Below are 25,290 nucleotides of genomic sequence, written 5' to 3'. Positions count from 1 at the left end.
ACCTCAATTTCAGGGGGAGAAAAAAAAGAGGAAGGAAGAGACAGAAGGATGCAAGCACAATCCTGACTGTCTCAATTTTAAAACATTCCATGCCGAAATATATACAGTTTAGGGATATAAACATGTGATAGAACTCTTCAACAAAAGGGAATAACTTAAAATGTAAGATTCAGACAGTCCTTACCTTTGTTTGGGGGAAGCAAAGGGCAGGATGGGGTGTGGTTACCTCCGTGTGGGGGAAGCAGACGGCAGGATGGGGTGGGTTACTAGGGGTCTTCAGGGTGACAGAGCTGTCTTCCTCCAACTAGTGGTGAGAAGAGTGCCTTAAACCATGCACATGTTTTATACATTTAATTTAAAAAATAAAACAATGAGATGTTACAGGAAGGGAGCATTGCTTTTAATTTGGGGGTAGGCAAGGTTTCCCAAAGAAAGGCAATGCCAAAGAATGTTCAAACTACTGCACAATTGCACTCATCTCACACACTAGCAAAGTAATGCTCAATATTCTCCAAGCCAGGCTTCAACAGTATGTGAACCAAGAACTTCCAGATGTTCAAGCTGGATTTAGAAAAGGCAGAGGAACCAGAGATCAAATAGCCAACATCTGCTGGATCATCAAAAAAGCAAGAGAATTCCAGAAAAACATCTACTTCTGCTTTATTGACTACGCCAACGCCTTTGACTGTGTGGATCACAACAAACTGTGGGAAATTCTTCTAGAGATGGGAATACCAGACCACCTGACCTGTCTCCTGAGAAATGTGTATGCAGGTCAAGAAGCAACAGTTAAAAGTGTACATGGAACAACAGACTGGTTCCAAATCGGGAAAGGAGTACGTCAAGACTGTATACTGTAACCCTGCCTATTTAACTTATATGCAGAGTACATTATGAGAAATGCCGGGCTGAATGAAGTACAAGAAGGAATCAAGATTGCCAGGAGAAATATCAGTAACTTCAGACATGCAGATGACGTGACCCTTATGGCAGAAAGCAAAGAACTAAAGAGCCTCTTGATGAAAGTGAAAGAGGAGAGTGAAAAAGTTGGGTTAAAACTCAACATTCAGAAAACTAAGATCATGGCATCTGGTCCCATCACTTCAAGGCAAATAGATAGGGAAACAACGGTTGGGCTCCAAAATCACTGCAGATGGTGACTGCAGCCATGAAATTAAGACACTTGCTCCTTGGAAGAAAAGCTATGACCAACCTGACAACATATTAAAAAGCAGAGACATTATTTTGCCAACAAAGGTCAGTCTAGTCAAAGCTATGATTTTTCCAGTAGTCATGTATGGATGTGAGAGTTGGACTATAAAGAAAGCTGAGTGCCGAAGAATTGATGCTTTTGAACTGTGGTCTTGGAGAAGACTCTTGAGAGTCCCTTGGACTGCAAGGAGATCCAACCAGTTCATCCTAAGGGAAATCAGTCCTGAATTTTCATTGGAAGGACTGATGCTGAAGCTGAAACTCCAATACTTTGGCCACCTGATGTGAAGAACTGACGCTTTTGAAAAGACCCTGATGCTGGGAAAGACTGAAGGCGGGAGAAGGGGATGACAAAGGATGAGATGGTTGGATGGCATCACCAACTCGATGGACGTGAGTTTGAGTATGCTCTGGGAGCTGGTGATGGACAGGGAAGCCTGGTGTGCTGCAGTCCATGGGGTTGCAAAGAGTCGGATACGACTGAGCAACTGAACTGAACTGAAAGGTCTTCTACCCCTGACTTAACATCCAGAAGCCATAAAAAAAAAGTCTCCCTCCCCTCCAAAAGAGGAATCCCTTCCGCATGGCAAAAACACCACAAACAAACTCCAAAGACTTACAGTACATACTCGTAACTTTTATCAATGGCAAAGAACTAATATCACACTTATACTGAGCGTCTACAAATCAGCAGGAAAGAGACCAACAACTCCACAGAAAATAGGCTGAAGGAGTCAAACACACACTTAACAGAGAAAGAAATTATTAGTATAAAAATGGCTTACTCATGAAGACACCCAACCTCCTGTAAGAGAAAATATAAGTTAATATTATCCTGAAAGACCAAGTCCATGTAAGGTGGCCTGCATTGCAGGGGCAGGGGGCTCCCCTCCCCAGCGGGCAGGCCCCATATGAACTGGGGAAGCAGGCTGCAGGGCCGCCTGGCTCCCTCCGGCTTCCACTTGGGGGAGTTTAGTCAACACAGGCACACACAGGGCAAAACAGGCCTGGATGAGGCTGTGGGCTGTAGGCTGTTTGCAATAGTAAAAGCTTGGAAACAACCCAAATGTCCAGCGCGGGCCCTGGTTAAATAAAGAAAGGCCCATCCATAAAGCGGAACACAATGGAGAAAGAATGAGGAAGCTCTCTCGGTGCAGAAGTGGAAAGATCTCAAAGATATAGGAAGTGAAAAGGCGAAGTACAGAACCGTATGTATTCAGTGCTCGAGGACACAGTATGTATCTGTGTTTGGTTGTATCTACATAAAGAAACACTGAAAAGAAACAGGAGAAACCCACAAGGCTGGAGCAGGGCAGGGGAGTGAAAGGACATTTCTCTGATACTAAGTTATATGTTGTCCTTGTTTTTTTTCAAAACCTTTGTTAAAATTCACATACTTTGAAGTGTAGGATTCAGTGGGGTTTTTTTGGTACATTCACAAGGTTATGCAACCGGGACCACAATCAATTTTAGAATACTTTCACCATCCTCAAAACACGCGTATCTCTTAGTAGTTACTCCCCACCTCCCCCAGCAACCCCCCCAATCTAGGCACCCACGGAGCCACTTTCTGTCTCTATGGATATGCCTACTCCTGCCACTTCATACAGATGGAATCATACAATATGCGATCTTTTGTAACTGGCTTCTTTCCCTTAGTATGCTTGTGTATTTTGGACTTTGGTTGTGTGTATTTTCATTTCTGAATCATACAAAATTAAAATTAAAAAAATAAAGCAGATCTCCAAATTCAGTGCACAATGGGAGGAGAGAAAGCACTGTGCAAACTCTAAGGTGCTTTTGAAACATCAACACTCATCGCTGGGGAAAGCCTCGCGTGTTTCTGGGGGCACAGTAAGGATGCAGGCGGTGGGGGCTGGGGCTCACTACAGTCCACCAGCCTAGCAGTGGCAGGAAAGGCTGCAAAGGCTCCTGCGGTGTGAGGAGGACTGGGCCAGAGTGGTCATAGCACGTGCAAAGGCCCGACGGGTGGGGTGCAGTGAGCTCTGGGTGGTTCTGGTGCAGCTAGCTGGTGCTCGAGTGGGCCGAAGCAGACAGTGGAAGAGGTGAGCGGGGAGGAGGCGGGAAGGGTCTCAAGTGCCACAATCCTAGGCATCAGCCTGAGCCTCTGGGGACCAGGCCTGGCTGCCTTATTACAGGGCCCTGTGATTCTGTGGTGGGGCCGTCCTGCGCATTGCAGGGTGTTCTCCAGCATTCCCGACTCTACCCACCAGCTGCCAGCAGTCCCCCGACCCTGAGCCAAAACAACCAAAACTGATGTCCCCCGTGTGATAAAATCCGGCAGTCCCACCTCTTGTTGGGACCACTGGTGTATCAGGAAGGACAGAAGAGGACTTGAAGTTGGTGGGGATCTGCACAGAGGCTGCTGCAACTGTCCAGACGACGGTGGCCCCGCTCAGGCAGGGGGCAGGGCCTGGGCGACGCAGGGCCTTCAGCACTTATGATTCAGCAGATTGTGCGGAGAGCAGAGGTGCACGGGGAAGGCCCCTCCCCGAGATGGGGGAGGGGGGGTGAAGGGGAGGGGCCTTTGGGCCCTTACACACCATCCTGCAAGTACTACTGCCTTTATCTCTATTTGACACGTGTGGAAACTGAGACACCAAAGGTCAATCAATGAGCAAACGCTGCACAGCATCCCTGAGCAGGGACCTAAGATGTTAGGCAAAGGCGTATGACTCCTACTACTGCCAAGCTGCCTCCGGGTCCCACCAGCCCCACCAGATCCCCGCACTGCCCCTGAACTCTTACCAGGAAGTTGCAAGTCCTCTCTCTGACCTCCCTTACTTCTCACAGCTGTGGACCTGAGGCTCAGACAGGTTAAGTAACTGGCCTGAGGTCACACAGAACCGGCTGGGGCAGAGCCAGGATCTGAAACTTCATCTCTGGAGCTGCTGCTTTTTTCTCGATTTCAATTCCCTAGCATCTCATTCATCACTCAACAGACACACACTGAGCCCTGAGCCGGCCCCGCCTTGGAGGAGCTCAGCTCACCTTCTGTGGCAATGACAATGGATAACTTTGACTAGGCACAAAGCGCCAGGCGAGGGCAGCAGAGGGGGCCCCTTGGTCGGATACAGCAGTTCTGCAGGGAGGTGGGGCAGGGATGAAACACTCTGGAAAACAAATTTGGACACAGAGAAGGGCTTGGCCCCGGCTAGCCCTTGAGGGTCTGGGACCTTGGCAAGTTCTAGATGGGGAGGAGGATGACCAATCTCACATGGGGGCTCCCTCAGACACTGGCATAATCAGGGACCTGGCTGGACGGAAGGTGGGGATGACGCACACCCCACAATCACCCACTGCAGTGGGCCATCCCCTCCCCATTTGGAACTGAGGCCCAGAGACTAAGAAGAGGTCTAGAGAGTTCCTGAGGGCAGTCGGTCGGCAGCTGGTAGAGTTGGTGGCACAAGCTTGGCCACTAGCAAAGCGGGCCACCCCTGCTGGCCAGCCCCTTGAGATGCCAAGGGCGAGGGAGGAGGGACCTGAAGAGGACCACTACCGGCCAGGAAGCCACATCCACAAATGTGCTTGCCCTCGGTCGATCCTGGAAAGCAGGGCCTGGAGGCCGCGCCCAGCCCCACCTGCAGAGGCCATCTGGAGTCAGGCCCTGGCGCCAGCACCAGCGATGAGAATGTGGCCAGAGCTCTGAACAAAGGGAGCCAGCGAGGCCAGCTGGGCAGGCCCTACAATCCCTGCCACCCCCACGCCAGAGAAAGGGGCCCAGGAAGGAGCTGGCGGGACATTGCACCAGGCCAGGGTCCCCACGGCCTGTGCACCGATGAAGGCTGGACAGTCAGCGGAGAACTGGCTCCTGCACCCCCTGCCCCCACCCCAGCTCAGGCCCAAGGGGACCCAGCTCCTCTGATGGTAGCAAATCCTAACCAAGACTGAGGGCTGGGGGACACCACAAGAAAGCACCACTGCTGGGCTGAGCGCATGCAGAGGGTCTGTGTGCCATGATCTCGCTGCTTCTCGCCACCCTGGTGGCCTCACGACCCCACCTTGCAGACGGAGATGCCAAGGCTGGCAGAGGTCATCCCTTGTCCAAGGGCACACACTAGGTAAAGAAAGGCCAATACCCAGAGCCGGTAGAATGTACTCCAGAGTAAATTGGAGGAGTGAACTCGGACCTAAACTTTAAAATGAACTAGATGAATTCTGGGAATTAAGGCTTCTCTTGGTGGCTCAGATGGTAAGGAATCTGCCTCCAATGCGGGGGACCCAAGTTTGGTCCCTGGGTTGGGAAGATCCTCTAGAGAAGGAAATGGCAACCCACTCTAGTATTCTTGCCTGAAAATCCCATGGACAGAGGGGCCTGGTGGGCTACAGTCTATGGGGTCGCAGAGAGTCAGCACAACTGAGCAAGTCACACAGATGATTACTGGATAAACAGAAGTCCTGTCCCAGGGAGGACCAGGAACACTGGCTTTCTGAATGACCTTGGGTTGCCCTCCGTCTCGGGGCCTCAGTTTCCCTTCTGTACAGAGAAGGCCTGGGACCCAGTGTTGTGCATCTGCCAAAAGCCACCTTGAACCAACGGCTCCAGGCTTCAGTTCTGAGCCCGAAGCTGCCACGATAAGCGGATCCTCTATGTTCACCCCAATTTCACAAACAGAAAGGAGATGGGGTACCTCCCTCTTTCACGGATGAGAATGCTGAGGCTCAGAGAGAGAAAATGACTTATCCCAGGTGTCAAAGCCCATGAGAAATAGACCGGGGACCTGAACTTGCCCCCCACATCCCATCCTTCTTCTCCCCTGCCACTTCACAGGCCTCTGAGTGTCACAGCCTCATTTCCTCATTCCTTCATTTCAGAGGCTTTCACTGAACCCCCACGTGCTGAGCCCTGGGGCAAAAGCATGGAGGCAAGCCAGTGCCCCTCCCCACCCCCAGAGGAGTTCAGAGTGGCAGAGCAAACCTTTCCATCAGCTCCCGCTTGCACTGTCCCCTCCTCCTCTGCCCTGGGCTCTGCAGTGTTTACAGGAGGGTGGTCTACTAGGTACCTGACCGTGACGTGCACATCTGGCTGGCACTTGCCAGTCTACAAGATGCTCTCCTCATGTGCCTCCTGGAAGTCCTTGGTCAGCCAGGCGGCAGCATCACACAAACCTGCTGCATCGCACAGACCTCAGCGACCGCACCAAGCCAGGTCTGACGGCTCCCTCCCATGTTCTGTCCTCTACACTCTTACTCCTTGGAGGGCTATGGGTAGAAAGTCTGCCTTTTCTAGTTGTTTTTTTTTCTTTTCTTTTTTGGCCACACCACCTGGCCCATGGGATCTTAGTGCCCTGAGCAGGGATCGAAACTGCGCCCTTGATAGTGAAGCATGCAGTCCTAACCCCTGGACCTTGTCACCAAGAGAGCGCCTTGTCATTTCTAGTTTTGGAGAGAAGTCTTGGTGGCCAACCTGACCATTCCACCCTGTCTCGATCTGTAAAGCGGGAACAGCTCGGCGTTGTCCCCAGAGGCGGCTGTAAGCAGAGACCACATTCGCACAGGGCTCCCAGCACAAGTACTGCCTGAAGAATGTGGGCATACATGTCTCCCCCGACCTTGATGGAGAAGAAGTGGCTCACTGAGAAGCAGATCTCATACCCCAAGAGGGCAGGGACCCAGACCACTGGGTAAGAGAAACCCTCTGAGGTCTGAAGCAACAAGCCCGGCACACTGACCTGTCAGCTTCCTCCGCTCAGGACAGAACTGACCAACGACTCTTTTTCCAGGAGGGAAACTGAAGCACAGATGCTGGCAAGAGCACAGGGACAGCAATGGGGAGAAACCCCAGGGGCTGCTACCTCACTCTAACAACTCCCACTCCCGATCGACCAACACAGTCTCTCTCTCTGGACCAACAACTGCCAAGGAAGGGTCGCGCCTCCTGATTTCGCCCCCCTCCCCGATCCAGGGCCGCTGAGAAAGTGGCATTCTCCAGGGTCAAGGACAGGGATGAGATGTCAGTGATTTACTCAATCAACAACACGAGACCATGCTCAGCCTTTCAACAGGAAGCACATCCGGGGAGAGAGATTCTAAAAAGTTAAGACCACCGCCGCCGCCCCGCCCCCGCCCCCATGGTTAGTGGGGAGGCTGCATCATTCCAAAGTCTTCCTGGGCTGAATTCCAGGCGGCCGTCTGGCGGGGCAGGCCAAACGGGGGAAGCAACAGCGGCCCAGGCCACTTCTGTCCACCAGCATCCTTTTTCCCAGGAGACAAGACAGGGGTGCTAACCCAGCCTGGGCTTTCCCACGCCCAGATGGAAACCCAGGTCATCTGCAGCTAGAAACCAAGAGTTAAAAATACCTCCTACAACCCAATGGCAGCACTGACATCCCAGCCGCCCACCCTCCTGCCCTGACTGAGGAGGAGTCCCTCGGCCTGCCTCACCCCCAGCCTGCGGCTTCCTCCCCACCTGGGATGGTTCTGGGACAAAACGATCAAAACACGGTACCAGAGTCAGGTTCTAGCTTCAGAGCGTGAAATCTTGGCATCTTTCCTCCGAGTCCCCAGCGCTGTCCCAGGGGCTCCAGATCCACTGAGCTGGAGCCAGAAACACTCACCTAGGTAGATGTCTCCGAAGGACCCGCTCCCGATCTTCCGGCCCAGGCGGTACTTATTCCCCACACGTAGCTCCATGGTTCACTCCTGCAGAGGGAAGCAGAAACACAGGGTCAGAGAGGAGGGGAGCTGGGAAGGGGGTGAGCCCCCAGACCCCACCCCTCCACCACCAAAAAGGTCTGACAAAGCCACAAGAAAAAACTCGGGACACTGGGATCTCCATCCGGCTGGCCTGGAAGGGATTTGGCCTCACTTTGCCTGAGGGCAACCATGTGTCAGGTAGCCCAACAGCTTCCACGGGTGGTGAGGCTATCAGAACAGGTGTCAGTGTCGCCAGGCAGAAGAAGGGGGTTGGAGACAGGGGGCAGGAGGAAAGAGCAAAGCAAGCAGTTCCTCAGGGGACATGCATTTGGGGACCCTCCAATAGGAGTCTCTCAGGGCAGGCTAGTCACAATGGGCAAAGACCCTGAAAGGAAAATCAAGGACAGAGGGGGTGATGGGGAGGGCAGATGCAGAAGCTGATCACCTTGGGGCTGCTGCCATGGCAACCACCTGCTAATTCCAACCTCCAGGGACAGGAGGACAGAGTGAATGGAGGGTCCCCAAAGGAGTTCCTCAGCCCCCTTAGGACGTGGAAATGATGGGGTCCCGGTGACCCCATTCCCACCCCAGGCTTCCAGCACCAAGAACTGAAGGCCAGGTCTCCACAGCCTGGACAGGTCTTCCCAGAGGTAGACTCTGCAAGTGTGCACTGAGCCCCACAAAGAGAGGTTGCCCTAACTCAGGGGGAAGGCCAGAAAGGGGCCCCCTGAACATCCAGCTTCTGGCCTTCTCCCTCTCTCAACCTCGCCAACACCAAGAACCGCAACAGGACTCTGCACGGCCTTCTATGGATAGACAGAGAGTTTGGGGCTGGCTTTCTTCAAGACGAGGAGGGTCTCCTAAGAGAGCCCTGCAGAGCAACCAAGGGGACCAAAGCCAAGTTTTGAGCCGCCCGTCTGCTTCTGTGGGGTGGGAGGAGTCTGGGGGGAGTGCCTATCTGAGCACTTCCCTCCCTGTTGCGCTCCACGCTGGGTGTCCAAGCTTTCCCAAGCTCTCTGAACAGCAGGGACCACCCTGGGAGGGACCCCTCTGCTCTGGCCTGGGGCAAAGGTCTGGGCACTCTCGAGGTTCTGGCCAGCAGAGGAGGAAACTCCAAGGCTGGGAGATGAGGTCTTGCTCTGGGGGGGCCTATGAAATAAGGAGAAGGTTGTGTGGGGGTCGGCTAAAATCACAGAGTGTCTACAAGACAGCCAGTGTAGACAACTAGGAAGGCGGGATGCTCTCTGCAGACAGAGAACTCAAGCCCAGGGAGGTCACGCAGCCTGCCCACCTCCCCTCCAGCAGCAGGTCTCCTACCCTAAGGCCCAGACAGGGCTCCTGCTGCCCTACCTGGCGGCCTCCCACCCACCAGCTCATGCCAGGGCCAGGAGGCCGCACAGGAAGGGGGAAAAACGGCAAAGTCTCAGCCCCTTCCCCACACTAAGGACTACCCAGAAAGCCAGACCCACCTGGGAGGGGAGGTGGGAGGAGAGCTTTCTGCCACAAGGTCGTGGTCACTCTCTGCCCCCCCCGGGGTGGAGGCGAGGAGCCGACAGCTCCTGCCCAGGAGAGACGTCCACCCCAGTGCCAGTTCCCAGGGAGCCGCTGCTAGCCCTTCAGCAGTGGTCACAAGGAAGGAGCCTCCACCCCGCGCCGGCCAAACTCCGGGCTCTCCACCAAGGGCCTCTGCCCACACGCCCCGGCCAGTCTCAGTGGAGGTGCCAGGGCGGCCAGGAGAACCCACTCCACATTTGTGGGAAACTCACCCGCCACACACCTCACACACACACCGTCCTGTGTGGACACTTCAAAGGAAGAAAGAAACGCAGACATGTACCGGGAGCCCCGCTGTGGGGGGGGGGGGGGGGATGGGGTGGGGTGGGGGGACGCGGGTGTGTACACACACAAACACCGCCAACCCCCAAGTCCGTTTTCCGCCAACGCCAATTCAGAGACCACACATGGCAGCCGGGCAAGCCGCAGGTTCGGAAAGGAACATAAATACACCCGCATCCTATATTACATAAATACCCACGCCGGGTTATATAAATACCCGTGCCCTCCCGTCTGGGTGTCTTACATAAATACACCGCACATGACCCCCCCAGCCCCTCCCCACTCACCCGGCTGTCGGCAGAAAAGGGGAGAAGAGAGGGTGCAAACCACTAGCCCTGCAGGCAACCCACCCCCCACCCAGCTCTGTGCTACCACCCAGACCAGCCAGTGTTGCTCCTACACTCCAGGGGCCAAGGCCTCAAGGAGAGCCTAGAGTGTCCCAGCCCTGTCCCCCTCAAAAGCCTCCCAGAGAGCAGAAAGACTTGAGGCGGGAATGGGAGAGGCTTTCCAGTTCTTTGCTGCTTCTTTTTGGGGGGAGGAAGGGGGGGTGGCGCTGGAAGAAATGAAGGGGATAAAAAAGGCGGACGTAAAGATTCCAGAGTTTCAACTGGTTAAGAAAAATGAGACAAACTACCAAGCTGAATGGCACATGGGCAGTCTTCTTACTCCCTGCCCACCTCCCTCCCTGGATCATTAAAATAAAAATTGGAGGGACATCCCAGCCAGCCAGCCAAAGGAGCCCCAAGACACAGGCATTTATTGAACGGGTGCAACTTAAGACACTGGGGATCCCCTGGCCCTGTCCCCAAATCCTTCTCCCCAAAGAAGGCTACTCCAAGAATATATGCAAGAAAACTAAGAGAAAAAGTTGGGGAGGGGGCTCACCCCACTTTGAGTTTGGGTGTGAAGAGCTTGGGAATCTGCTCTCTAAAGACACCCGGGCACAAACATAGTTTTCTCTTCCGCAGGGACTTGCAAAACATGGATTTCTCACAGGCAGAAATGGGAGAATCCGATCTGATAAATAACCCCCACCCCTTTCTTTCTCTCCACAAAGGAAAACAAGAGTCGGTGGCTGGGTGACCACACACCCCATCACCCCAGGGCCCCAAAGCGACCCCATCCAACACGCAGGAGCAGCCCTGCTGACCCCCAGGTCTGGAGCACTCAAGCCAGGAGCGGAGGGGTGGGGGGCGCTGCTAATGGGCTAGTGAAGCCTACCGAAGCCAAGGGTTTGGCTGAGAATCCCGAATCAACAGAATCGGGTGTCCCCGGCACCCCAGTCCCGGACCCCCCCACCTCCGTCAGCGTCCTCAAATCGCAGCCACGGGTGGCCGCCTCGGCCGGCCGGGGCCTTGAAGGGTCCAGCTGGGGAGACAGAGGCGAGCCGGACTTGGGGTGGGGGGCTCCCCTGGGCAAGCCTGCAAAATAGTCACCCTCCTCTCCTTCTCGTCCCCAGCCGCGCCTTTGTCCTCGCCGGGCCGAGCGGGCGGCGCCCGGGCAGCCCCCCCATAGCCGAGTGCGAACGCGTGTGTGTCCGCCCTCTCCCCCCCTCCCTCTCGCGCAAAAACAAAGAGGCGGAGGGAGCCCCGTTTCCCCCCAGGTTTGCGCCCCTCCGCCGGCCCGCGGCCCCCCAATATTTACCCCGCCGGGAAGGCGCCGGTGCCGGGCCGCTGCTCGGGGGGCTGCCGCAGGCGGGGGCGGCCCGCCGGGGCGGATGCCGGAGGATTTGCAGAGCCGCCCGCCGCGCCAGCCTCTCCCGGCCCAGCCGCCGCCGCCGCCGCGCCGCCGCGCCCCGCTCCGCTCGCCCCGGCCGGGTTCAGGATCTGGCTCTCAACGCCGCCGCCGCCGCCACCTCCCTCCTCCGGGCCCTTCTGCCCGACCGCCCCCGCCGCCGGCTCGCGCGCTCCCGCACGGCGCGCGCCCGCCGGCTCCCATTGAGCCCCGGGCCCGCCCGCTGATGTCATCCCCGACCCGCCGCCGCCGCCGCCCCGAGGATTTAAAGGGCCCGCGCCCCCCCACCCCCCGATCCCGGGGACGCTGGGGGCCCGCAGCCGGGAAACACGGTTCCCCCCACCAGCCTCGCGAGGAGCGCCTTCCAAGGAACCGGGTCTTCCGTGTGGGGCCGGGAAGCGCACACAGACACGAACACCACTGATCCAGTGGGGGGCACAGGTGGAAAAACCTGGGTGGTGGTGGGGAGGAGGAGGCGCCCCAAAAGCTGGGGTCTTCTAGCCCCAGACCGTCCTCTCTCCTCTGCCGGGTTCTGTCTCCTCTCACACCCTAGCAGTGGGCCCCTCCGAAGGCCGGTGTTTATGTGAGTTACTGCAAAAGGAGATTGTTTAGAGAGTTGAGGGCTTACTCCGCCTCGGGGCTCTGAGTGCTGCTGAGCACGCAGGCCAGGTTGACTCAGGGGCCAACTTTTTGACAAGATAGCAAGAGATGGAGGGACATTGACAAAAGGTCCAGAGAGGTAGCCAAGGCTGTGCTGCTTTCTCCCCTCCATAGAAAAACTCAAGTGACCTTTCTCTTCTGCCTTCTTCCTCTTCCCACAGCTCAAACTCGTGGGCACAGAGCTGACCTCAAACCCAATCCCGTCCTCACACGTTTAATGACTGGACCCCACACAGGAATGGCCTGGCACGGGTTGGTTCCTGCCTTCCCTGACCCGGAACCAACACTTGAGTCAGGGTCCCCCAAGTGTTGCACATTTAGCCAAGTTGCCTCCCAGCTCTGGGCTTAGGTTTCCTCACCTGCACCCCTCCCAAGGCCACCAAGAATTAATTAAGGCTTCCTACTGGCTTCCAGAGCAGGGGATGAAAGGTTCCAGGGCAGAGTTATTAACACAATGATATTTACACTGTACCATGCAAAGCTCCAAATTATGACACACAACCATTCATGCACACAACTCTGGCTGTGGACACGCAAAGTGCTAGAGTGCACCGCATCCAATCCCAGAAGCATGGTTGGCGGGAAGAGTCACGTCAATAATAATCGCATCTTCCTTCAAGCCTGAGAACTTAGTCACACAGTCTCCAAACTGGCAGGAGCCCCACAGACTGGTTTCTTTCAGAGCCCAGGAAACCGCAGTCCAGAGAGGGCAAGGGGTTGGCCCAGGGCCACACAGCCCAATATGTCTCTGTTCTCCCATCGGGCCCTGGGAAACTGAGTCTATCACAGTCTCGCTTCCAAGAGCAGGAGAGCGAGGACAAGTCTTCCAGGAGAGGTCTGGGACATTCAACTGGGGACCTGCCCTCAGTGCCACTGTTGCCAGAGGAGAGGGTCACCAGTCAAAAGTGGTAGGCTTTGCCTGGCCTGCGTGGTGCTTTTTGTTGTTATTTCTTTTGCTTTGTTAACTGATTCCCAGAGTTTTAAAATGGAAAGATCTGGGACTTGCCTGGTGGTCCAGTGGTTAAGACTCCATGTTCCCAATGCAGAGGGCACAGGTTCAATCCCTGGTTGGGGAACTAGATCCCACATGCTGCAATGAAAGCTCCCACACACAGCAACCAAGACCTGGCACAGCTAAATAAGTGGATAAATTTTTTAAAAAAGGAAAGATTTTAGATGACAGGTCTGTATTCCCTACTTCTCTTGAAGTACTGGGAGAACTGCCACTCTGGGCCCTTTGGTCACAGCTCAAGGGCCCTGGTTTCCTCAGGTCAGCTTTGTTTTGCCCATTTTGATGACTCCCTCATCTCCTGGAGGCCCCCAATGTGACCTGTAGAAGCCACCCACCAGGCTTGGCTACCAAGGCCCTTCCGTTGTCATCTCTTTCCAACCCAATCTCATCAACCCTGAATCCTGCTTCTAGAGCCCAGGGAGGCCAACCCTGCCTGTGACTGCAGGTTCTCCTGAGTAAGACAAGGTGCCAGGCCTGGGTCCCCAGGCAGAGGGCCTCCCATGGCACTACTAAGCAGGGTGGATACACCACTGTACTCTCCATCCCAGCCAACCATCCCATGCTTCCTACATGGCCCTGTTTCCCAGCCCTCTTTCTCCAAGAAGGGACTGATAATCCCCCACCCCCCACCAGCACCTACTATCTCATTTAGCCCTCTCAATCCTCAGTAGAGGAGATGGAATCCTCCTCTGTCCTTTCCTTGGTTCAGGGAGAAATCTGAGGCTCCTCACCTTTGCCTCCAGGTACACATTAACTAGGGACTTCTCTAGTAGCTCAGACGGTAAGGCATCCGCCTGTAATGCAGGAGACACAGGTTTGATCCCTGGGTCGGGAAGATCCCCTGGAGAAGTAAATGGCAACCCATTCCAGTATTCTTGCCTGAGAATACCATGGACGGAGGAGCCTGGCGGGCTACAGTCCATGGGGTTGCCAAGAGTCGGACATGACTGAGCAACTAACACACACACACACACATTAACAGTCAGATGTCCCAGCTTCCCCTCCCAGTCTTGTCACATGTCCCCTCCCATTCCAAAACCTGTAACTGACCCCCCTCCACACACACACACCACTGTTGATCCTGGTAACCAGTCTTCAGACCCACTCCTTGCCTCAAGGCCTGTCCCCAGCCTCTCCCCCCAGTCCCCACCCAGTCTCTTCCTCGGAAGAATGCTCCCCACACCCCCTTCCAATTAGCTGTTCTGTGGGCCCAAGTTCTCCTCCTTCCTTCTCCCCTCTGACACCACCCATGAGTCCTTTTAAAGGACTTTGCCTCTCAGCTCTCAGAAGAAAACTGAGGGGCCGAAAAACCCAGCCAAGGTGGGGAGGTGATTCAAAGGTGATTCAAAGGGAGTTCTGTCTAGCAGCCTTTGGGCCTGAGGCTGGGTTCCAGACTGGATTCTCAATGGTTCCTCCCAGGACTTGTCTCCCAACTTTAAAGCCCAAGGGTGTGTCAGGCTGGAGTTCCCCTAGCCCCCCTCCCTCCCCTTCCCTCACCAACCCACCCTCCGAGAAGATGCAATCAGGCCTGGGACAGTAGGTGTCAGTGAGGAGCTAATCACTGAGTCCAGCTCTGGGTTTCAGCTCCTCTGTACTGGGTCAGGGGCAGCCATTCCTGAGAGCTTGAACTTTTTCTGGTAACCCAGAGCACTGGGCTGGGAAGCTTGTGGTGCCCAGTGATGAGAAGAAAGATTTCAGTATCACCCCCAAGGCACCTGCAACCTGAATCTTGGGGCAGGGGGAGGTCACTGTAGATTTACCACGCAGCAGGGAGGATCCTTAAAATGACCCTACATAGGACTTCCCTGGTGGTCCAGTGGTTAAGACTTAAGAGCTTGCAATGCAAGGGATGAGGGTTTGATCCCTGGTCAGGGAACTGAAATCCCACATGCTGTGCTGCATGGCCAAGAAAATATTGAAAAAGTGAATTATGGGGGCTTCCCTGGTGGCTCAGTGGTAACGAATACACCTACCAATGAAGGAGACACAGTTTGATCCCTGATCTGGGAAGATTCCACATGCCGCAGAGCAACTAAGCCTGTGCACCACAACTTTTGAGCCCGTGCTCTAGAGCCGGGGAGCCGCAACTACTGAAGCCCAGGTGTCCCTGTGCTCTGCAAGAGAAGTCACTGCAATGAGAAGCCCACACACCACCACAGCTAGAGAGTAACCCTCACTCTCTGCAACTAGAGGAAAGCCCACGCAGCAAGGAAGACCCAGCACATCCAACAATAAATAAATAAAATTGTTTTTAAAAAAGGAATTAAAAAAAAAAAAAGAACCATTAAAAAAAAAATGACCCTACACAATCTGTCCCACAAGGCTGTCCCAAAGCCTCAGGATCTCAGGCCTGGCTCTCCAGCTGCCAAGGACGTGTTTCCCGCAGGGATTAGCCTCCCTCGCTCAGGTCAGGACCTTCAAGTCCCTTTCACAGGGAGGCCTTCCAGTCCTGATATAAGATCCACCCCCCACCCCCCACCCTCCTCCAGACACTGCCTCCCTCTCCCTCTCCTTTTCTGCTTTGTTTTGTTTCCTGGCACTTTGTTGTCCAGTCACTAAGACGTATCTGACTCTTTGCGATCCCATGGACTGCAGTACACCAGGCTTCCCTGTCCTTCACCATCTCCCAGAGCTCGCTCAAACTCATGTCCATCGAGTTGGTGATGCCATCCAACCATCTCATCCTCTGTCGCCCCCTTCTCCTCCTGCCCTCAATCTTTCCTAGGATCAGGGTCTTTCCCAGCGAGTCCTGGAATTTATCACTATCTACCTTATTCTACATGGTATTTATTTGATGTGGCTTTTTTTTTTTTGGTCCGCCTCCCCCACTGGAATATCAGAAGGCAGGGAGTTAAAGCTCTCTGGGGGCATCACTAGGTCACCAGGATCAAGACTAATATCCTTCAGAAACACAGGAGGGATTTAACAAATACGTGCTGAAGGAGTGAATGGTTGGATTGTGAAAGGGCGGCCTTCACTAGCTCTGAGAATACACTAAGAGCTATCACTTACTGAGCACCTACTGTGTGCCAGGCCCTCCCTGAGCCCTGTTACCTGCATTCAATCTTCACGTGTATCCTCCGCAGAGATAGTGGCCTGGCAGAGCCTATGCTCTTAATCACCTTGCCCAGGCTGGTGGAGAACACAGCTCCGGGACAGGACCCTGGCCCCCTCCATCAGACCACTAAGCCCCTCTACCCGAGAATCAATTCTGGGACCCAGTGGAGAGACAGGGGGCCTCATGGGGCTCATTTACTCCAACTCCATCATTTCACAGGCAGAGAGCCTGGGGCTCAGGGAGTCTTGCTCAAGGTCACAGAGGGAGTCTGAGACAGTAGCCCACAGTGGTTAAAAACCTGACTTTGATACTTTTGAATTGTGTGACCCTAGGAAGATTCCTTTAACTCTCTGAGTCTCATTTGTAAAGTGGAGATAATACAGATGGGCATGCACAGAAACACCTTAGTGCAGAAAAAGTCCAGAATAAGAGGAAGATGCTGATGCTATTGATTGCTCTGAGGAGCAGTTAGGGAGCAAACAGGCCTGTCCTGGATCCCTTCTTCTTTCCTTACCTTACCTCCCCCTAGAGGGGCCTCCACCAATCTCTTTGGGGTGGGTGGGCTGGAAGGATGCAAGCCTAGCTGGGCCCAGGTGAGCCACTGGCCCTGCCCACTCTGTCTACATCTGTGTTCTTGCTTCTAGGAGAAGTTCATCTGGGGTCCTCCTACTAGTGTCTTTCCCAAGACCCCCGAGGGTCAGTGGCCCACGTAGGCTCTGCTCTCAGAGGTTGTCCTGCATGCTAGCCTAAAAATGCTGCCTTATTCCATTCACCCTGGCCCTTTGCCCCAGACCCTTCCAGGACGTCCCTCTCACCCCGCCCGCCCCACCCCCCCCTGCCCCGGCTGCTGCTACAGTGATGCCCTGCCCTAGCCTGCCCTCTCCAGGTTCCACTGCTTTTCCACGCTTCTTCTGGGTGACCTCACCACATCGTCATGACTAGTCAGGTCATTCCGGCAGTGATTCCTCCCTCCTCTGCCAGCTTCAGCCAAGAGGCAGCAGGGCAGGGCAGCAAGAGGCCTGGACCGGGGCCAGGAGGCCTGAACTTCAGTGGGACCTTGGAGAATTCACAGCCCCCCTCCAGAGGGCTGGACAAGGAGACCTGTAAGGCTCTTTCTTCAGTCTTCCTGTCCGTAAACTCAAGGCTGGACCGGGTGGGAATGGCCTACACACTCCACATCCGGGCACTCTGTTAAGAAATACCTGAGGTCACACACATCTGGGCCCAGTGGGAAAGGGTTCTCTTCCCATCACCACCCCCATATTCAAAACACGTGCACTTCCTGTCAGCTCTGCCTCCCAACTGTGTTCTGAACCTGGCTTGAATTACTTGGACCCTACACTGGTCTGTTAATGCTGAAGTTGTGTCCCTCTGCTACTGAAAATACATCACAGCTCCTTCTAGCCGCGTGAAATCCACGTCCTCTCCCAGGCCTGCCACGATCTGGCCCCAATTTGCCTTTCAGGTCTCACCCTGAAACCCTCTCCTCCTTGTCTTTCCTTTTTGTCACACCTCAGGGCCCCTCACCCTCCCGCTCCTTCTGCCTACAATGATCTCCCCCACCCAGGTCTTCAGTGACTGCCTCCTACTCATGATTCAACACCCAACTCAAAAGTCACCTCCTCACAGAGGCCTTCCCTGATCACACAATCTAAAGCAGGCCACCCTGGTTTGCTGGATCACCCTGACTTTCTTGTCTTTACGGAACTTGCTGGAGGCTGAACACATAAGCTTGTTTATTTTTAATGCTCGTGAACATAATCTCCTAGAGAAAGGACCCCTCCTGTAACAGGCTGCTCCAGTGGGCCCTTAGTTGGTATTGGGTGTCCATAAATACTTGTGCAATGAGCGAACTCTGCCCGGGTGTGTGGTCGTGGGGGTGGAGGCGGGGCCGGGCACTTTCCATCCCTGGGCCAGATGTGGCCTCACAGCCTCCCCTCAGGGACAGGCCTGTGGTCTCTCCTCACCCTCTCCCTGCCTTCTTGTGGTGGGCTCTAGCCCGCCCTTCGGCAAGGGCACACCCTCTCAGCATTTCCTATGCTGCTGTCTTCTTAAGGGAAATCGACTCCCAGAGGAGTTAGGAATGTCTGCCACGTGTCCCAAAGGCAGAGTGAGCACTAAAAATACCCCAGCATCACCAAAGGACCACATCACCCTGCCTCTAGCCCCACCCTCATCCACTTCCTTCCAACAACTCAGCCTGTCCCCTGGCCGCCCCTCTGGGCTCACCTGGCCCCTGTGAACAAGGCACAACCTCCCTTGTTCACACTGCTGTTGACTCTCTCCAAAACTCGCGCCTTCCATCCTCGGGGAATCCAAGGAATCCCGTCCCCAGGATACACAACCACTCATTAGCCAGGCCACGGGAATTACGATGATTGCCATGGCTAATAATCCCAATTCCCACAGCACTTCTCAACTCAGCATAGTTGCTGCGACTCATCATGTCTTCACTGTGTCACATGTCTGTCCACAAACATTTCCTGATGCCAACTTCTCTCAGGGCCTGAGAGATGCTCACCGGACTCTGCTCACCAGGAGTTGAAAATCCGCTGGGGGGAGGCTAGGTGTACCAAAGAAAAAAGATGGACTAACAATGCCAGACATATCCACGTGGCCTGCAGTCGGCAGAGGCACCAAATGGTGGCCAGCCGTCCCCTGGCCCTCCACTGGGGCGTTCTATGAGATGTACTAGGAGAAGTTCTGGGTTTTCTTAACTTCAAGTGAGGTGCTGCACACATAGAGCATCCAGACAAGTCCCTGAGTCTCCTTCTAAGCACACTGAGCCCCAGCCCTTTCAGTGACTCAGGAGTTGCCATTGGTGAGGGTGGGGGGAGGTGGGACTTGAAAGTGGATAGGATTTGAGGGTGGCGACGAGACAGAAGCTAAAAAAGAACAGCCCAGGTGAATGCCCTATGGAAGGAACCTCAGATATTTGGGGGTTGGGGAGCAGACCAGTCAAATGGCACCCAGTCAAATCTCCCTCTGGGGAGAAGGTGGAGGTCAGCAGGGTCTCCAAACCAAAACAGCTAAATAGGGGATTTATCCACTGTTAGCTCAGAGCAGCTTCACGTTTTACACATAGGTGAAAAGGAGAGGGAGGAGTTGAACTAGCAAACTGACATTTATTGGATACACAACATGCCCGTGGCCGCACTAGGCGCTCGTGATTGAACCTGGTTGAATTCTACAATCCTGGGAGCTGGAGATGACCCCACCTGTTTCACAGCTCAAAACTCGAGAGTCCAGGAGAATCTGACCTAATGTTCATAAAGGCTATGAAAGGCTCAGTTTACCCTCCCAGATCCACTCTGGAAAGTGAAAGTGCTCAGTCATGTCCGACTCTTTGCCACCCCATGGACTGTGTAGCCTACCAGGCTCCTCTGTACATGGGATTTTCTAGGCAATAGTACTGGACTGGATTGCCATTTCCTTCTCCAGGGGATCTTCCCAACCCAGGGATTGAACCCAGGTCTCCCACGTTGTAGACAGACGCTTTACTGTCTGAGCTACCAGGGAAGCCCAGATCCACTCTGGAGCCCCACCCTATCCTCGGGGACTGGGCCCCAGTCTGCCTTTGTCTCCCTCGGGCCAACTTGGACCTGCCCACGTATCTCAGGCCCCCACTAAATGAGTCTGCTCACCCACTCTGGAAGCATCCAGGGGATTCTGGGGCCCACTAAGGTGGTTATGTCCAAAGTAGATACCTGTTCATGCAGTGATCCACTGGGGTGTGGGAAGAGAAAAAATGGAATTTGTATTCTTAATCACCTGAGCCTTCTAAACATTCTATTTTATTTTTATTTATTTATTTTTGGCCATGCTGGGTGGCTTGTGGGATCTTAGTTCCCTGACCCAGTGATTGAACCTAAGCCCTTGACAATGGAAGTGTGGAGTCCTAACCACTGGATCACCAGGGAATTTCCTAAGTATTCTAATTTAATGTTTGTTTTATAATGCACACATTGGGGCTTCCCCAGTGGCTCAGCAGTAAAGAATCCGCTTGTAAATCAGGAGCTTCAGGAGACAGGGGTTCGATCCCTGGGTCAGGAAGATCCCCTGGAGGAGGGCAACCCACTCCAGTATTCTTGCCTGGAGAATCCCATAGACAAAGGAGCCTGGCGGGCTACAGTCCATAGGGTAGCAAAGAGTCAGACACGACTGAAGAGACAGTGCGCATAGCACACACACATGCATTAACACAGAGAATATATATATACACACACACTTAAGTTGTAACAAACAGACATACATTTAAATACAAAAGCCATGTTCAAAATTATCTGTACAGACTGGGTATGCAGCCAAAGTCTGCATTAGTGTTTAGGAGCCCTGCAATGCGTTCTCACTTGAGAGGCAGTGATGGTAGAGACCCTGCTTCAACGAGTTGGATTCAAGTCCTCCATCAGCTACTTCTGGGCTGTGTGGCAGGGTGAGTTTATAAAACCTTCCGAAGCCTCATTTCATCATCTCAGGGATTGGTGTGGTAATAGCACTCAAGTGGATTAAAAGAGGTGATGGACCAAAAGTCTGTAGCCAGAGCCTGACACATATTGATATGTGCAGTTATGACCAACTCAGTTACAGGAAGCAGAGCCAGGCTTGGTCTGGGCCTTGGGATGAGCCCTGCTCTGATGGAGTGTGTCAGTTGCAGACTCAGAACCCAGAATGAGTCATTAGAAATCAGTGTGACCAGGGTTAAGGACATCAACAGGACATCAGCAGGATATTGACATCCCAGAAAGCCCTGATGGTCCAGGCAGAAGATGACAACAGGTGTGCATCAAATCAGACACCATTGTAGGCTAAAGAGGCAGAGGTAATGGGAACCAACACTTGAGTTAGCATGGCCAGGATTGAATCCTGGCTCCATGTGAGTAATTTATTTAACTTTTTGTGCCTCAGTTTCACCATCTGTAAAATGGGAACAATAAGGGGACAATTTCATAGTATGGCTCAAAAGCACTTAGAAAAAGAGGCTGGTAAACCTCTTGAGAGGACAAGAGGCTCTCAACAAGTCTTAGTTCTCAAGTTCTGTGAATTGGAAGGCGACTTCCCCGATTCTGCTTCAGAACATCAGAGATCCCTGACACCCTCGTTATTGTCCTGGAGTGACAGGCCTGGCAAAAACAGACAGCCTCAAGGGAATTCCCCTAATGGTCCAGTGGTTAGGACTCTGCGTGTCTACTGCTGGGCCCTGGGGGATTTGATTCCTGATCAGGGAACTTAGATCTCGAAAGCTCCGCGGCTTGGCCAAAAAAGAATAAAGAAAAGAGAAAGCCTCAGAGGATTGTAGACCCTCAGTACAAGATTTTCTTAGTCCTCAGGAGTTCCTGCCAGGATTCAGAGTCCTTCTCATCCAGTGGGAGCGGGCTGTCAGGGCACATTATGGGAGAGCCAAATTAGAAACACAGAACAGAATGTCCCAGGTCAGGAAACAGATGATTCGGAGAGTATGGATTTCCCACTCTAACTGAAGTGTGGCCACAGCCTAGTGAAGCTGACAAGTCCCAGACCCCATCCCCCTGAAGATGGCTAGGGGTCAAGAAGATGAGGGGCTCAGAGTAAGGGTGTATGACCAGAGACAGACTATGTCCCTGAAAGTGGAAGGAGGCCCTGGCTAGCTGTGGATAGGCAGGCCTGGCAGTGGGTACTAAGTAGGTAGGTGAGGAGTTATTCTCCCCATTTGACAGATGAGAAAACGGAGGCTCGCAGAACAGAGACATCTGTTTTCTCTAAGCACAACTTAGCCTGGTATAAGTGCAGCTGGTGACTCAGCCCTCACCTCTTCCTACACTGAGTAGTCTCTGGTGTGGAGGCCCCTGAGGGTATTAGGAGCCTGGGACTCCACATGTACTCTGTTACTGCTGCCTGTGTGGATCCTGAACAAATCACCTGTGCTCAAGCCTCAGTTTCCTCATCTGTACAAGGGGCTGACGACTAAGCTCCACCTCTGCCCACTCTACTTTTCTTGCAATCCGCTCACTCTGAACTCTTTCCAGAAGCTGAGGAGCTGAACCCAAGGAGGTGGCTGGAGGTTGCCAGCAGGGCCTTAGGGGCCCTGTCTGTGCCTGTCCCAAACACAGTGGATGGCCATGCCCATCTTTCCCAGACCCAGAGGCCTCTCCATTCTGAGGTTTTCCCCAAGAACCCATCCTCCATCCCCAACTCTTCCTCTACTCCACTCATTGAGCAGTTTCCACTCGTCCAAATCCCTCCTCCAACCTCACAAACAAGTGGACCCTTTTTCTGCTGGAACCATGGGAGCTGGGTGGGAGATGGGGATTGTCTACATAAATTAGCTCACTTAATCCTCACAATACCCTGGGGAAACAGATTTATGTAGCCATTTCTCAGATGTGGAAACTGATGCTTAGAGAAAGCAAAGATCTTTCCCAAGATTCCTTTGTTGAAGGCCTCCTTGACCTAGAGCCCATGTTCTTTCTATTATACATCTCTGTCCCCCCTTCTAATCCTTCCTCCAAGTGTTCAGAATGGTACCCAACTACGGCCCATCCTTCAAATGTAACATTATGCAGCCATTAAAAATAATGATTATACATATTGGAATGACTAATAACAACACAAGAAAATGCATATGACACAATGTTAAGAAGGGAAGACACAAAACCTGTAAATACAGTATGATAAAGTTGCATTACAATGATTGCCTCTAGAAAAAAGATTGAAAGGAAATACATCAAAATAGCCACAGTTGTTTTGCTTGTGTGTTAGTACCATGGGTGATTTCTTTCCTACTTTTATCCAGTTGCCAAACAATCAGTGTCTGTTACTTTTACAACAAAGAAAAGATACCGTGTAAAAAAATAATAATTTGTGGTTGAAATATTTGGAAATCTGCTGTTTCCCCGTCAGCTTCCCCTCCTTCAAATCCCTCCAAAGGCTACGCTTTCAGTACACCGTGACTATAAACAAGAGATAGGTAGTTTGGGGAGAAACCAGTACCTCCTCGCACGCCGGACCAGCTCCGCTCTTAGACCAGGCTCTTCTGGGTCCAGTGAAGACTCCCACCCCAGACCCTCCTCTTAGCTCCCCCGGTTGGAGCTCCTGCGGACGCTCACCTGACACTCGTGGGCTGGCCTCCGATGCCAGATGCGCACACCTGTCCCTCCAGGTGAGGACTCTGCGAGCGCGCCGCGCGCAGGAAGGAGGGAGCCGGCCAGGGGCGGGGCCGTGACGTCACCAGATCGGTCCCGCCCCCGACTTCCCGGCCACTCCCCCGCTTCCAGGCCCGCGGGGATTCGTGATTCTCGTGTTTGCGGGGTGAGGTGAGGGGACACTTCCCCCGACACGCACACCTCATTCGGACTGGGCCCCCAGCCATCCATCAGCGGTGCCTCCAAAGTGCGACCCTCGGGGGTGGGCGGACTGAGAGGGGAGGTCCCACCACCACCCCCAAATCCCTCTGCTAACACAGAACTGCGGAGTTCTCAGATTTCAGGTTCACGTCAGCTGGGGTAAGGAGTGATCGAAGGGACGGGGGTAGCCTGTGATTCCCCCCGAGTATTTTCTTCATTTCCTACCCCGCTCTCTGTACTACCCTCTGACCCCATCTCCTGCTAAGGGTGTGCGTGAACGGCCAAGAAGGGTGATTCCAGCTCTTGGGTATCAGGGAAAATTACCTGCCATCTGACACCCATAGTCAGAAACTGTTTCCATCTTCTTTGTATGATCAGAGCCTGTTTATATTTGGCAAAGTTCAGTGTTGAAAATTCTAGCAAAACGGTGGCAAAAATCAAGAGCACCACCGGGTTCACCTCTCCAAGCCCTTTGAAAATGTGCTGGCCCTTGGGCTCCGTGATTTCATTCTGAAAATCTATCTTGAGGAAGTCATTCAGGCATACGTGTCCCCTGTGGTGTTCCTTATTGTGGTGAACTTGGAACTAGTTCAAGTGTCCAACACTCGGCTCAGGTGAACAGCACAAACACACAATCGAATATTATGCAACCATTGAAGAGTTGTGTTTACAAACAGCTAAGCATACAAGGAAATATGTTAAAATATTAAGAGAATAAAAGCAGGCTGTAAGTGAGTGGTGACAGCAGGCTTAGTTGTACTTTAAAGCCAAACACAATTTCCTGCATGGGAAAGAAAGCTTAAAGAAAAAGTTCACTGTGGTTCTTTCTGGGTAGGAGCACTATGAAGCTTGTTTTTTATCCTTGTTTCCGGTATTTCATCTAATAGGATCATTTCACTTTTATAAAGTCCCTCTATCTCTTTCTTAAATAGTTCCCATTAATTGAGCACTTCCTATAATTTAGAATAAGCCCCTTTCATGCAATCCTTGCAATAGTCCTGAAGAAGCAATGAGTAGTCTCTCCCTCCCACCAGGAAGCCTCGAGGCTAGCGTGACCCTGGTAGGACCCTGGGGTGGCGTGAGAGGTGGGGCACAGACACAGCTTCGGGGAGACCAAGCTCTGAGGTTGACAGGTCAGATATTTCAGCCTCCGCAGTTAATTTTATAGCCTTAATGTATTCTTCTGATTATAAAAGCAGCATCTATGTTTTTACAGAAAATTGAGAGTAAGCAAAATGCAGAGAAGAAAAGTCAATCCTTTCACCGCCTTATCTTTTATTATGGAAATTTTAAATAATACTAAAAGGTAGAGGGGATATAGTATAATCAACCCATATACCCAATACCAATTTTCAATAAATATCAACATTTTTTATTCTTGTTTTATCTACCCCCCCACATTAAAAAAAATTATTGGCATATAGTCGATGTACAATGCTGTGTTAGTTTTAGGTGTACAGCAGAGTGAATCAGTTATGTGTATATAGATATATCCACTCTTTTAAAAAATTCTTTTCCCATATGTGCCATTACAGAGGACTGAGTAGAGTTCCCTGTGCTATGCAGTAGGTACTGATTAGTTACTTATTTTATATACAGTAATATGTATGTGTCAATCCCAACCGCACATACATTTTTTTAAAGAAAAATACAGAGATCATATTTCACCTATAAATACTTTGATAATTATCTCTAACAGATAAGGAATTTGTTAAAAAACAAAACATAGGCCCACACACAACTATTAGAACAGCTGTTGAAAATAATACATTTATTTTGTTAGATCATTTAATATGCAGTCC

The 25,290-nt window shown here is 52.8% G+C and overlaps 1 protein-coding gene across 11 annotated transcripts in view; it reads right to left on the bottom strand.

Annotated features, from left to right (window-relative positions):
- The window catches only part of CSNK1E (casein kinase 1 epsilon), a 30,048-nt gene extending 18,421 nt beyond the window's left edge, over nt 1-11,627 (bottom strand). For 4 of the 11 annotated variants that reach the window (XM_070371581.1, XM_070371583.1, XM_070371582.1 and 1 more), the window contains exons 1-2: nt 11,350-11,620; nt 7,791-7,875 (exon numbers count right to left, since the gene is read on the bottom strand). In XM_070371581.1, coding sequence (XP_070227682.1) covers nt 7,791-7,866 — 76 coding nt within the window. In that variant the 5' untranslated portion in view covers nt 7,867-7,875; nt 11,350-11,620. Of the gene's footprint in view, nt 1-7,790; nt 7,876-10,926; nt 10,959-11,004; nt 11,184-11,349 lie in introns of those variants that run through there. The other 7 variants (XM_070371586.1, XM_070371585.1, XM_070371578.1 and 4 more) reach the window with 6 other exon arrangements.
- Nucleotides 11,628-25,290: the final 13,663 nt, after the last annotated feature.

This window comes from Bos mutus, chromosome 5 (assembly GCF_027580195.1).
Source record: "Bos mutus isolate GX-2022 chromosome 5, NWIPB_WYAK_1.1, whole genome shotgun sequence".
Classification (NCBI taxonomy): domain Eukaryota; kingdom Metazoa; phylum Chordata; class Mammalia; order Artiodactyla; family Bovidae; genus Bos; species Bos mutus.
This window is presented reverse-complemented; position numbering and strand designations above follow the sequence as displayed.